The sequence below is a fragment of the Aptenodytes forsteri genome, unplaced genomic scaffold (assembly GCF_000699145.1).
Source record: "Aptenodytes forsteri isolate BGI_AS27 unplaced genomic scaffold, ASM69914v1 Scaffold49, whole genome shotgun sequence".
Lineage (NCBI taxonomy): Eukaryota > Metazoa > Chordata > Aves > Sphenisciformes > Spheniscidae > Aptenodytes > Aptenodytes forsteri.
The window spans coordinates 5770839-5784767 of record NW_008795125.1 but is presented as its reverse complement, the minus strand read 5'-3'; the positions used below and the strand labels follow the sequence as shown (position 1 = coordinate 5784767).

At 46.5% G+C, this 13929-nt stretch overlaps 1 protein-coding gene across 2 annotated transcripts; it reads left to right on the top strand.

The window, feature by feature from the left end:
• Window positions 1–6334: 6334 nt before the first annotated feature.
• On the top strand, window positions 6335–13585 carry KLHL38 (kelch like family member 38). 2 transcript variants are annotated; one of them, XM_009277227.2, is made up of 4 exons: window positions 6335–6500; window positions 7153–8526; window positions 9963–10068; window positions 12052–13585. In XM_009277227.2, the coding sequence occupies exons 2-4, from the start codon at window positions 7177–7179 to the stop codon at window positions 12336–12338; spliced, it is 1743 nt and encodes a 580-aa protein (XP_009275502.1). In that variant the 5' UTR covers window positions 6335–6500; window positions 7153–7176; the 3' UTR covers window positions 12339–13585. The 2 variants fall into 2 exon arrangements, with proteins under 2 accessions (XP_009275502.1, XP_009275501.1); XM_009277226.2 differs by having other exon boundaries at window positions 7051–8526.
• The last annotated feature ends 344 nt before the right edge of the window (window positions 13586–13929 follow it).

Here is a 13929-nt window from a genome sequence, read left to right as displayed (position 1 = left end):
CCCTGAATTACCCTAAAATCCTATAATCGTATGAGAGAAGATATAGATGAAAAATAACATGACAGGGCCTGACAAATAAGAAGAGAGAGAGGAGAGTCTGGGCTCGTAAGCATTTTTCTGTGTCTGGCCCCTTCCCCCTTTTGAGTGTACCGCTCTGCAAGGGGGAGGGTCTTTCAGAGCTGGATCCTTTGAGGTATGATGGCTGATGGCCTCTAATTCCCATTGAACATAGTATTTCTGAAGCACTGGACCTGTTTCTCCCTGCTTGTATCAATGTCACAGCAGTAGTACCTGGCCGTCTAGTTATAGTCTGTAAAGGTGGGGTAAAATAACTGGGAGATGGGAAAGATGGAGGGCTTTTAAGAATGATGATCTGTGTGTCACACAGGTGTAACAGGATGTTCTGATGTTTAGAGGCCTGATCCTCCTTTGGCAACATTTCTAGCAACCTAAAAATATCAGGGGCAGATCCCGAACCTGAAATGAACCATCTGATTCTGGATTTGCCTTTGTCAAAGGCATTTTAATGTTCAGACCCAGAGCAGAGCAGTGCAGGATCTGCATATCTTCTTGTTGCTGTTGCCATGGGGCTCTTGTAACCAGAGACTGTAGAAAGGATAGATGAATAATCTACTTAGGTGTCCAGTGTTCCTGGTGATATTTTATCCTCCAGAGGTCACACTGTATATTCAATGCAAGATAAGCTGGCAGGTACGCATTTTCAAATGATGTAGTTTGAAGAAAAAGCCAGCGGGTGTCTGAAATGCACATGAAGGAGCTGGTTTAGGCAAAGGATTTGTTTTAAAATATTCCAACAAGAGTGCCCAAAGCTATATGAGTGGTTTCCGTGAAACCTTTAGAAGCTCAGCACACTTTATACCCAGCTATGTCCTTATTTAATGTGAAGCGCATAACTTTGGCAGCCAAATTTATTTTTGCCTGAAGACTGTTTTAATTAACGCTAGTAGGTCATTCTGACTAAAGAAGGAAGAGTACAATTGCTTTCATCTTAATCTTTCACTCTTTAATTAGAGATTGGCCTGAAACCAAGCCAGGAGCCCACACATCTTCACACCCACGCACACTGGGCCAAAGTCATTATTGAATTACATGCTGTCTCTCTCTATCTGTACACAATACAGACAGTGATGGCAGCGACACTTGTGAAGTTGCTCTGTGTCTAATGCTGTAAGAGTAAAACATGTCCCTATGCCTCTATAACAAAAGTTTAGGTCAGGGGTTCAAAATTCAAGTTCAGATTTCAAGACCAGTGTCTACAGATGTAGTCTGTTACCTTGCCTACAAAATCAGAACCAAACCCAGATTCGATCAAGTCTTAAACTAAGCCTTAGTTCAGAATTAAGTATCATGCCAATGTGAACGACAGCTGTGGTGATAGGGCACTCAGGGAAATCATGTTTGGTGAGCAGCTAAATAGAAAATGAGTAATGCAATAGTTACAGAGGAATGAGAGAGAAGGATCATAAGGGTATCTGGACTTAAAGAATAGGAAGAAGACCAGATAGTTGGCAACTAGTAGCAGCAGAAGGAAGTTAGCAGACTTCTCTGTGGGCAAGAGGCAGCATGCACAAGTTGCAACAAAGGAAATTCCTATTGGACATACAGAAAAAAGTCTTCACCAGGAGAGCGGTTCAGGACTGGAGCAGGTTGTCCAGAGAGGCTGTGAAATCTCCATCTTTCAAGATTTCAAAAATTCAACTGGACAAGTCCCTGAGCAACCTGATCTAACTCTGAGGTTAGCCCTGCTGTGAGGAGGAGGTTGCACTAGGTGAGCTCCCAGGGGCTCCCCAACCCAATCTTCCCATGACTCTAGGAGAATTAGGTAGTTTGTGAGCAGGAGACCACACCTGGCAGCGCCATGTGGAATAGTCATTGTATTTCTGTTGCCTGAAGTAACACAAAGGACTTCATCTTATTGTCACGTACGATTGTCCATCAATTCCCCATATTCACACTGGATTCTGTTTACTTTTCAATGTCTTCTCCACTACTTGCTAGCTTGGGGAGTTTCATTGTCTTCAGTGAACCTGAGATGTCAACCAGGGAGCTAGAGGACAGGGTCAAAGGGCTGTTTTCCCAATCCAGTGAAGCAGATAGTAAATCCACACTGGGCTCCGGCTGAGCATGGACAGGACTCGGGGAGGCTGCTTCAGTGGGGAGTATCAGGATGAGTCCAAAACCGGGTGCTGGGTGTGGGGAAACATTTCCTTCACAGGTTTGACTCAGACATCACATGTGGAGTTAGGTCTCCTGGTGGTGATAGCAGCTGGGTGAGATACAGACATATGTGTTGAGTAGAAAGGTCCCTATGCATGCTATCTCTTGATAGTGATTTGCTAGTATAGACATATCTTTGCTCTTTCAATGCACATATTCATTATATACGTTTACATGCATGTGTAAATATGCAATACATAAATCTAATAATTCCCCAACACATTTGTCTTCCTTTCTACTCCTGTATTCCTCTCCCCTCCAGTTTATCATAAGCAAAATGGTGTGAGGTGCGCATCTTACCCTGGTCAGGGCCCACCAATCAAGCTCCACACTGCCAGAGCAGGCAGCATCCCAGGCGGTGCTGGCTGCTCTCCCATCCTGGGCTGAAGCTGTCACCTCAGCCAGCCACCACTGCTGCTTGGGGCATCTTCCCATCCTCTCCAACTCGTGGCATCTGATCAATTCTGATCCCTGTAATTGTCCCTTTTTACAATGAGGAATGTTAATCCTGGTTTTTGTTCCCTCTCCCAGTTTTATAAAGACCATAATAAGAAATATTTTTTTTTTGTTCCCCTGTCTATTTAGACTGCAAATTTGGGGAAAAGGATGATCTCTCTCTTGATAATTGTGGGGGCTGGTAGTCATCAAGGCAACGCACGTAACACTGAATAAGCTCAGTGAAGTCTCTGCCTTGAACAGTCCTTTTTCCTTATCCATATTTGTTCATTTTCACCTGAACTGTAATAGGATCAGTGTATGAGTTTTAGAAGTTGTCTGACATCACCAATCTTCTCTATGCACCTGTCTGCTGGCCGATTAGATTACGGCTTTTTTCCGCTCTGCTGCTTAGTGCATGATAATAGACATTTCATCATCCCATTACATTAAAACATAAGAAGAGCTGCTGTGGGTCAGATCAAAGGTTCAACCATCCTAATTCCAAAACTGAGCAATCCCAAACACTTAAGGAGAGAGACCAGAAGGAGCAGGGTGAGTATACAGCATTGCAACAAAGTGATTGTTCTTTGGTAGACATTTCCATTTTCTAGAAACTGCCCATGGAGTTCACACAGCAGCGGTTGCAGAGGATCGCTGTTTTTAGCAGCCCCCAGTGGCTCTAGTCTCCCTCAAGGGCTATGGGGGACCTGCAGCATCGCGTCCCACAGCGCTGCTGGGTCACATAACCTGCGAATGAGCCCACTTTCCCACTTGCACATGGTGCTCAGACCAGCCTGTTATCCGTGCAACATCGCACTCCCGTGGTTAATGCAGTATCCTGTCCTCCCAAAAAAGACCACTTGGACCTGGTTCGGTCAATAGCATGCCAACCTAGGAAACCTGCCTCAAGAAATCATTCAAAAACAGACTTTCTTAGACAAGTTACACTGTCCCACAGAAGAAACAGCTCTTCCCTCTCACCGGGGGTCATGCTGCAGCAGTAGGGGCCTTATAGGACATACTGTTCTAGGATATGCCATGAAAATTATTTCTAGTATATTTATAAAGGAAATCCTAACTAAGCAGTGCTGATGTGCCCACTTGGTTCGAGTTGTGTCTGAAACCATAATCTCTGGGAAAGAAAGAAGAGAGAGTTATAAAGCAGGCAGCAGGAGCTTCATCGCTCAGGAGCCTTGGCCCCAAATTGGCAGGGACCTGTGCAGGGGCTCAGCAGGGAGCAGCAACCCCCCCAAAGAGCAATAAGCTGTTTAAACAGCACACGCTGTACTCTTGGTTAGAAGGAGTTTGCATAACTGTGCAAAGCTCTCGAGCCTGGGATCTTCTAAATAAATGCCACGTTTATCAGCATCTAAAGCAGAAGAACATCCTACCTACCCTTCCCCGATCCCATAAAACAGTGTCATTAGTGAAGTCAGATAGCATCATTTGTTTCTTTAAGGGTTAAAAAAATAATCCACAGCCACTGCCAGGAAGAGGCAGAACTAAATAGGCAGTAAAGAGTTAGAGCCAGAACAGAGATATAAAGCTAAATCAATCATCAAAACAGACCGCAACAAGAGCATATACATACAGAGCAAGAAAGAAAGAGAGAGGGTGTTTTGTTTGGGTAGCTAACATTCTCTGGACAAGGAGAGAGAAATTCTCCTTTGGGTTTTTAATGCCACTCTAAATATTTATAGCAAGATCATGGCCAGCTGGTGAGGCAGCGGCAGCGGAGAGTAGGGAGGGGAGGGCGCATTTTCCCCAGTGCCCCAACATCATCCTTTTTACTCGAGGAGAGGGAAAAGGCTGCACATTGCCATGTTTACCCTCAAAATGACTCACCTGCAGGAGTCAAGTCCAGTGGCTCCTGCGTTTCCCCTCCCTCACTTCACCGAGCCGTTCACACACGCGTGTGCACACACACACGCAGATTGTGCGGAAAGGGAAGATGCCACAGCCTCCAAAAAGCTATGCCAGCCCAACTCCTGTCTTTAACATGGGTCTGGGCCTTCAGGGTTTTGTCTAGCCTTCAGGCATTTCACCATGCTGTTCTGCTGCATTGAAAAGTCTCTGGGAAAGGTCACGTACAGCACGACCCATGATGCAAAGCTGCTGTTTTTAGAGGAACAGGCTGCCCCCATCCCTGCAGTCTGCTGGGCCGCGGACATGGGGGCAGGAACATATGGAGGACTGCAAACACCAGCACGGCACGGGAGTTGACATAAGGGCACTGTGACTCCCAATGATTTTCGCTCATCTGCCTTGTTGTGACTAGACGTAGACATGACTCACCCGTGAGCTTTGGCTTTGAAAATATGAGTTTTGCTTTAACCTTGTGTTTTCCTGTGGTAGTGATGCTTAGAAACAACATTTTGGATTCAATCCCATCCCAGAACAAAGGGAGGAATTTCAGCACAGATGAGGGGCCCAATCCTGTTACCCAGGCATGGGCAGCCAATGCCATTTTTCTTGAAACACCCAGGAAACTGGCACAGAGCTGGGACACATCACACTGCTGGAAACCCCAGCTGGGGGCCAGCTGAGGTTGTGGAGGATCCTCCGCCAGCACGAGGTGTTTGACTGATCCCAGCCCTGGGGATGGATTTAGGCTCGTCATCACAGATACCTACATGGGAGTATTAAAAATGGACACCTACATGTGATTGAGACAGCTGAGCACCTATGGAGACCTAGCAGTGCCTGGAAGACTGTTCACCTGCCCAAATATAGGTGGTACTTACTGGTGACCTGAATAACTTGGCAGACTTGGTTGTATTGACTAGACCTCACTGGCTGCAAAAGGAGCTCAGACACCTTGTTCATGTGCAGGTGTCTGCAGTTAGGGACCCCATCAAGGTGTCTGCCCTGGAGAGCTAAGTGCCACCCTGGGACCTGCCATCCTGGGACCCTGGTTTCCAGCTTGCTGCACTCACTTCAGCAACCCGCTCCAGTCCTCCCACCCGTAACACTGAGTTTCCTCAGGCCACCTGCTTGAGAAGTTCTGTGCTAAGGGGTTCAGAGAGCTGAGATCCTTACACAAAAGGCCACGACCTGATATTTTCTATATGAAATATCAAGCAGCATCATAAAGATAAACTGCTGCAAGAGTGAACTTCAGTAGCTACTCGGCAGAGGTAGCTGGGCTCTCCCTGCCCACCTTGGGGCAGCCCTGGGCGCAGGGGTCCCGGTGCATCAGCATCTCCCACCAGACTGCAACGGGGCAACACTCCCCAGATCTCTCCATAAGGTGGAGTCACAGTCCGTCCCACCGGGGTCCCTGGAAGCCCTTCTCTCTCCCTTTTTCTCCATGAAACTACAGTGACAGTGCATTACCTAGCACGAGGCGTTGCAGACTGTTTACGGTCTTCTAGAGTTCCCAGGCACTTTAGGACAGGGTTCTGCCGCTGTTTCCAAATGGACAGCCAGGACTTTTATAAGTGAACTTTCCTCTCTGTGTCTATTTATTATGTGCAAACATTTGCCAGAAAAACACCACTGGGGCATGCTCAGTACCGGCCAGGTCATTGCAAAAGGCAACGGCGGCGTCACATGTGATAACAGCGAGAAGCCCATGTGCGCCTATTCTTAGCGCTGGAATGTATACAATGCCCCACCGCCTCGCCGCTCCTGCGCACAGCTCCTGAAAGCGGCAAAAGTGACTTCAGAATAAACACGTCCAGAAATCACCCTCTATGAATCACTTACCTACTGAAAGAAACGTCCTGTGGGTTTATAGGTTTTTATCCAGGCTCTAGCTATGGAAAATCTCAGCAGAGAATAAACGACAGAGAGTAAGTGCATGCAGTGAAGGACAACAGAAGGTAAACATTTCTACCCTACCGTTTCACTGCAGGTTGAGCAGTTAGCCATGACAATAGATACTCATCATATTGTTCTGCCTGGCACTTAATTTAGTCATTGTGTGTCTGATTAACATAAAAAACCCCACAGCTAAGCAGAGTTAATAAATAACCGTTTTAATGCAGATTCCCAGTCTCTAGGGTTTCGTTTGCCCTGCTGCAGAGTTCAGCTCTGCCAGATTTACATTCTTTGGGAGTGACTAACTCTAGGGGAAAGAGGCGCAAGCTACTAAATTGCTAATACTTTAAAATAGTGAATAAATGTCTAAGCACATTTATTCAACATGATTAAAACGAACAAACCAATTGCTTCAGCTGTCCAGCTTTCATCCCAAATCAGTGAGATAACTTCAGTGCTTTTGCTTCTTGCCAGGGACACAGGCAGTGCTGACCTCAGAACTGCAACTTATCTGATAACTTTATGAAAATTTTAAAGGGTCTTAGCGACCTTTTAGCTTCTTTATTATTTTCCCACTGTGCTTAACCCATGTTCCATTTTTATGCATAACAGTGAACGGATATTTAGAGCAACATCAAAGTCCCGATTTGTTCCCTTGGAGCTGGATATTTCAATAAAAGCTGCTAAGAATCTGTTTTTTTCTGCCAAGTCCAGAATTCATCTCTCTCCTATTTTGCTATGGAGGAGGGATCCACTGAGGAGTTTCTCTTCAAAGACCAGGACTTCTCTTCTGAACTGCTGAGGCAGCTGAATGCTCTGCGGCAGAGTGGGATGCTTACTGATGTTACTCTCTGCTCTGGGGGCTTCGAAATCCCCTGCCACCGAAATGTGCTGGCTTCCAGCAGTCCATACTTCAAGGCGATGTTCTGTAATGACTTCAGAGAGAGTCGCCAGGCTAAAGTCATCCTGAAGGGCATCGACGCTGAGGTTTTGGATCAGATTATCCTTTACGTTTACACAGGGGAGATTCTTATATCCACTGAGAATGTCCTGTGCCTCTTGGAGACGGCCTCCATGCTGCAGTATGCTAAGCTGTTTGAGGCCTGCTCTGCCTACCTCCAAGACAAGCTGACTCCTGACAACTGTCTGAGCATGATCAGACTGGCAAAAGTCTTGAACTGCCAAAACCTGAGCAAGAAAGCCAAGGCTATGGCTTTGAAATGCTTTCCTGAGGTGGCCTCTTCTGAGGACCTGAAGGACCTTTGTCCCTTGGAGCTCATTGATTACCTTGGGGATGATGAGCTCTGCGGGGAGGAGGAGCAGGTCTTTGAGACACTGATGGTCTGGATCAGGCATGACATCCAGGCAAGACAAGGCTACATCCAAGAGTTGTTCAAGAAGGTCCGGCTTCAGTACGTCCATCCAACTTTCCTCTTCCACTTCATTGCCAATGACTCCCTCGTTCAGTCCTCACCCACTTGCAGGAGCATCCTTGAGTCAGCCCGGAGACATATGTTTTCCTTGTACAGCACCAACGCGCCTGACATCAAGCCCATGCTGCATGTTCCTCGCAGGTACTCCAACCAAGAGTTCCTCATCATCATTGGTGGCAGGAAGGACAGCCAGCAGACCACGAGGGATGTCCTGCTCTATGATGACAAGACAAACCAATGGCTAAGCCTGGCCAAACTTCCCGTGCGCCTGTACAAAGCTTCTGCAGTGAGCCTACACAGCAATATTTATGTGCTCGGAGGGATGCCTGTTAGCAATAAGAAAAGCCCGGTCAGTGATAATATTTACATTTACTCCCTCAAACTCAATCAGTGGAGGTTGGCTGAGCACATGTTAGTTCCACGTTACTCCCACAGAAGCTTGACATATAAAAATTATATTTTATCATTCGGTGGAATTGGTGAAAACCAGGAAATCCTGAATTCTGTGGAAAGATACGATAGCATCTACAACACCTGTGAGAGCATGGCAAACATGCCTGTTGCTGTCCTTCACCCTGCTGTTGCTGCCAAAGATCAGAGGGTCTACCTCTTTGGGGGAGAAGACATTATGCAAAACCCTGTCCGGCTGATCCAGGTAATGGTCAGTCCTGCTTGTCATAGGCCGTTTCATCTAAGGTATTCAGCAGTTCATCACCCTCATGAGGAAATCAACCCCCCAAAAACCTTTATTGTGAGTTGCAGCAAGAGGCAGGATGAGTTGACATGTGGCTTCAGAGAAGTCTTGTCTGCAGGGAGCATTGCAACTCTTTCATTTTCCCCTTTGAGTGTTTTTCAGGCACAAGCCCTGAGGTACTTCTTTGGGTGTCAGTCAGCTCTGCCGCTGGTAGGCACTGGGGCCAGGGCTGCTGCAGGTGATGCTATGGCAGGCAGCGGCCGACCCCCCTGCCTGGCTTCATGCCTGTAGCCAATCTCACCGAAATCAGCGCTTTCCACTTGGCAGCCAAGCTGGGGTCTCAGCGGCGCACCTGCTCACTCACAGCAAAATCAAAGATTCACAATCATTAGAGTGATTAGATTCTCACTCATCAAAGGGCCAGGACTTAAACTGACAGTTATTTCATATAAACAGTTGTGTTAAAAATGTGGCTCCTGCCACATGTTGCTGGCTCTCTGCCTGCTTTCAGCGGTTACACTCTATTAGGAGGAAAAAATATATGAAATCCTTTCTTATCTGATTTGATGCTTTAGCAACATTGTAGTGTTACTTTCCCCATGAGTGTTTTTCACTGGTTTAGGTGTTTTAACTAAAAAGGATCATTAAAGGCTAAGATGGCAGCCAGCACATGAGCAATACTTCTTTACGGGGATAACGCTACTTGATTATCAGGAGGAAGGAAATATATTTATCAGTTAGTGGGGAGATGTCCTGGAGATATTTGCTATATTAAGAAGCGGATGATGTGACATAAAAGTTTGCGTCGCCCAGATACAGGTGACTGAATGATCATCATCTGGCAACAGCTCTTTTTCTCACATAAATTGATGACTTAGATACTACTCTAAGTCCCATCAACAAGTCCCTTTGCGAATCTGAGTGCATACCAGCCACCAGCACAAATACAGCAGCTGGGCAAACACGGTGGCTGCCAGCAGAGCTAGGTGAAGTTGAGGTTTGTTTGCCCAGGAAATTGCTAAGGCTAAGGCAGGAATACACAGAATAACTGGAAAATGAAATTAAATGGCTTGCACTTTGGGAGAGCATTATCCAGGAGTTACAGTGATTTAATGGCCATGCAAAGATTGACAGCCAAGAAGCTTGCATATGACAGATACACTCTGCCCTAGTGCATGTGCTAGCATCTCCTGAGCAGACAAGCCTGGAGAACTAGAACGGTTTCCAAGGGGACATATTAGGAAAAAAAGTGGGTAAATTCTCAGATTTCCAGCAGTTCAAGCCAGAGGATTGTATTTATTAGGACAAAATAAAAAACATAAGTTCCTCTGTAATTACAATTGCCAGTTAAAATGCAACATAAATAGCTGCGTGTGTATCTTTTATTTATTTGTCAGGTTTACCATGTCTCCAGGAATACGTGGTTTCGGATGGAGACCAGAGTGGTGAAGAATGTCTGTGCACCAGCTGTCATGATCGGAGACCAGATTATCATCGTAGGTGGTAAGGGCTCTGTTTCACCCTCCCTCCCGCCTCTCCCTGCCAGCTCCTGTGGGATTTCGCAGCCTTCCTTCTTGGGGTTCTCCCTCAAAAAGCACATGTAGCGTGGGAAGGAAAGGAGTGTGTCCACCTTCCATACACATCTTTCATGGGGTCTCATGGCCATGGAATTGGGGACAAGTTCTCCACGAGGCACCTTCTTACTCCAAGCAGCAGGACCTGGGTGGGAGGAAACTGGGGAAAAGCCAATGCAAGTTACCGCTCTGCAGAAGAAGGGAGGAAGCCAAGGGCGTAGGGGTCCTGCTCCTCCTCTGCTGACTCACAGCCTGGCCCTCCCTGACTGCTCTTCTTGGAAGGGTGGAGAGCGTGGTTACCACAAGGCCATGGGCAGCTTGTTGGGATGGGTGGGCTACAGGGCTATGAGGGATCGATCGGTCTTGTAGCTGCCTCCTGGGGGTAATTGTGAAATGTCCTGAGAGGGGCGTGAAACACTCGGAGAGGGGAAACTTCTCAGTGCCTTTTTCAACCTGAGGATCAGCCTCTGCCCGTGGCACTTTGATGGATCACATCATTGGTAGTTTGGCACTCTACAGTCTTTAATGCAACTCCCCTGACCACAGGCTGGCACGAAGAAGTATGTATTAGATTATTTAAGGGAAAATGAGACATAGGGAAGCTTTAGCAGAGCAGAGGACTGAACCCAAATCACACAGGTCTCAGACATGGTGTCATCTCTCAGCAGGAGGCCACTGCTACCCTTTGCAGTGAGAATAGGGGAGACCTGAGTCAAAAGGTCCAAGACTATCAGGCTCCGGTGTGGCAGATTACCCTGACCTCAGACCACAGCGCCCAAAATACAGTATTTTCAACTTTCTTATCTTCAAATGCATTAATCTGAAGGGCCTGTATTGACCCAAGTCTGCTGCTGCTGAGCTTAAGTTCTCAATTTATTTTTTATTTATCTAACAAAAGCAACAGAAATTCATGTTAATTTTAAACATCTTTCATTTTGCTTGAAAGTAAAGAGATTCACCATGGTCAGGTTTTATTTATCAGCTTCCATGCCAAAACATTGACCAAACACTCTTAGTTTATCAACAACAGTAAAACCCACAAAAATAACATTTTCTCTTAAAAATAGCTTTCATCACATTTCAGGTCCTCTTCACATGACTGGTCACGTCATAACAAAGGGGAGTGGGTTGGCCTAAGCAAGACAGGCCTTGATTTTTGTTAGGGAAAGTGGCTTCAAGGTGTGCAAAACATGGCCCAAAGCAGTTTGTTTGCCATGGGCACTCTTGATTATCTACAGGAATACATGGGCAAGGTACTGCTGGGTACCAAGCTTCCACACCTCCATTGCTTCAGGGCAATGGCCCTGGCACCAGCCCTTACCTCTCAGCAGATGCGAGGTTACATCACCCCTCAGTGGAAGAGCTGTCCATTGGGTCACTGACATGGTGACCAGCACAGACACGGTGCCAAGGGCTTTGGGAGGGGAGCGAGCACTGATGGCACTGTGCTGTTGAGTACCCAGCTCCATTCAGTAGACAACTACGACTCCAACCCAACAAGGCATTGTTGCTCCTGTCCCATGTGCCATTGGTTTCTGTATTTCCAAGTTAAGCTCTAGAAGTCTGTTGGGTGAAAAGAAATACTTTGGGACATTTGAAGGCACGTGCAGAAAACTGCAAGCTCCAACTGTGACAGGTTGCTTGCCTGATCTGATGGGTTTTATGGTGCTCGTCGAGCCTTGGCTGCCAAGGTGCTATGAGACAGGATGAGGATAAACAGGAAGGGGAGATAGACAGACAGGCATTCTTGTGACACATCATCACTTCCCAGCTTAGATATCTTAATTCTGCCAAATTATGTACCAGTATAATAGGTTTTATTGAAGACTAGCAGGAAATATATTATCACTCCTTCTGCTGGCCATAAGCTCTAATTCCCATCTGTCTCTTCCACCTCTGGCTTTGCATTTAGGGTACACCCGGAGAATAATTGCTTATGATACAAAAGGCAACAAGTTTGTTAAATGTGCAGACATGAAGGACAGACGAATGCATCATGGCGCCACTGTCATCAAGAACAAGCTGTATGTCACAGGAGGACGATGTCTCACCGTGGACAATGTCATTGAGGACTTGGATTCCTTGGACTGCTATGATCCAGAGACTGACACATGGACACCAAAGGGAAAAATGCCACACAAACTCTTTGACCATGGGTGCCTTACACTCCAGTGTGTCCCCTGCTCTAACCTTCTCTAAACAACCTTTGGTACTTCCCAGGACGTTTTGTGCTTTCCTTCCCAGAAAGGACCCACCTTGCTCTGCAGAGAGCACATGGGGAATCCTCATGGGGTCCCACAAACTCCTGACCTTGAAGGCACCAGCGGTGTTAGTCATTCCCCGAATGCTCTGCCAGAAAGGTCATGAGCTTTGCGCTCATGCCGTATTTGCCTGACCAGTATTGCATATGGTGCTGGTAAGTCCAGCCCAGAGGCCTTACCCAGAGTCTCAGCAGAAAACAGGAAAAAGATACTGGGTAAGAACCTGGTGCAGGTTTTGGCCTTGTACAGACTTTAAAATGAAAGGTGAATAGGAATGCTGGTATCTCCAGGGAAAGTAAGATCTGGGTAACCTGCATTTGTTAGCATGCGAACTCAGCTGCATGCCGCGGCCCTTTGCTGCTCGGTGCTGACAAAGCTTTCCATTTCGAGTGGTGGCAGCGTTTAGAATAGGAAGCCCCAAGCTCTAGTCTTGTAGCCAGCCCAGCAGCAGCTGCCTGCGTTAGCTATGGTAGTCATCTCATAAGAAATAAAATTTTAATGTTCCTGACATCAAATGAGAAATTAGCAAAAGGCTGATCTGAACTCTCACATTGCGCCAAGATGCAGATTTGACTTTACTGAGCTACGGCTCTTTCACAGTGCAGGGAAGATTTTTGTTCCATATGCCTGCTTTCCGAAGGAGCAGGAGAAGATGGGATGGAAATGAAGATTGTCTGCATCTTCTTTTTCAAGGGATCTTGGTTTGCAGGGAGCTTGCTTTACCTTTTGCATCAGGGATAGCAGTGGGATTAGTTAAGCCCTTTGCTGATGGAATTCCTGAAATCTGGAATAGCAGAGAGGACACATGGAGGAAAGGGGATGTAAAAGAGAAGAGGTATTTGGGAGGAACAATTTTTTTTTCCCTTTCTCCTCTCTCCAAACCACTGGAAAACAGCGATGAGAGAAAGCCAGTGACAGGAAACCAGCTTTCCAAGAAGAGCAAGTCTAACTCTGCCACTTGGCAAAGCAGCTCTGGCTCCACCAATATTTTTGTGGGGTTCTGCCACTAAGTGCATATTTTTAAAGGGAGGGGATTAATCATCAGATACTGAACAGGCTGTGAACTGCTGTGAGGTCATCAGGCTTGGTAAGATTGCTGAGATAGCAAGGAGCTTTAAAGATAGCACTGATGACCATCCAGAGAAAGGATGGCAGAAACAACACCCCTTTTTCCTCATATTTGAAAGAAGGTGGGACTTTTCCAAGGGTACAGGGTGGCATGAGGAAACCACGCTCAACCCTCCTCTTCACAGAAGGCTGCACAGCCACGTGGTCACCACCACGTTGCAGGACACCAACTCCAACTGCTAAGATCCCCTCCCATAAATCTGTATCTGGGAGCAGAAGGGCGACAGAAATAGTTAATGAAGTGGGGGGCTGGAAGGAAGAATCGCATATCAACTGCTGTTTTAACAATGCAAAATAAAATGCTTATTATTGTTTGTATGAGCTTTGTGTTCAGGAGTCCCCATTGTTCTCTCTGCATTGTTGATAAAGGGAATTGTTTTTGTACCAGCGTTTTTTGCCAG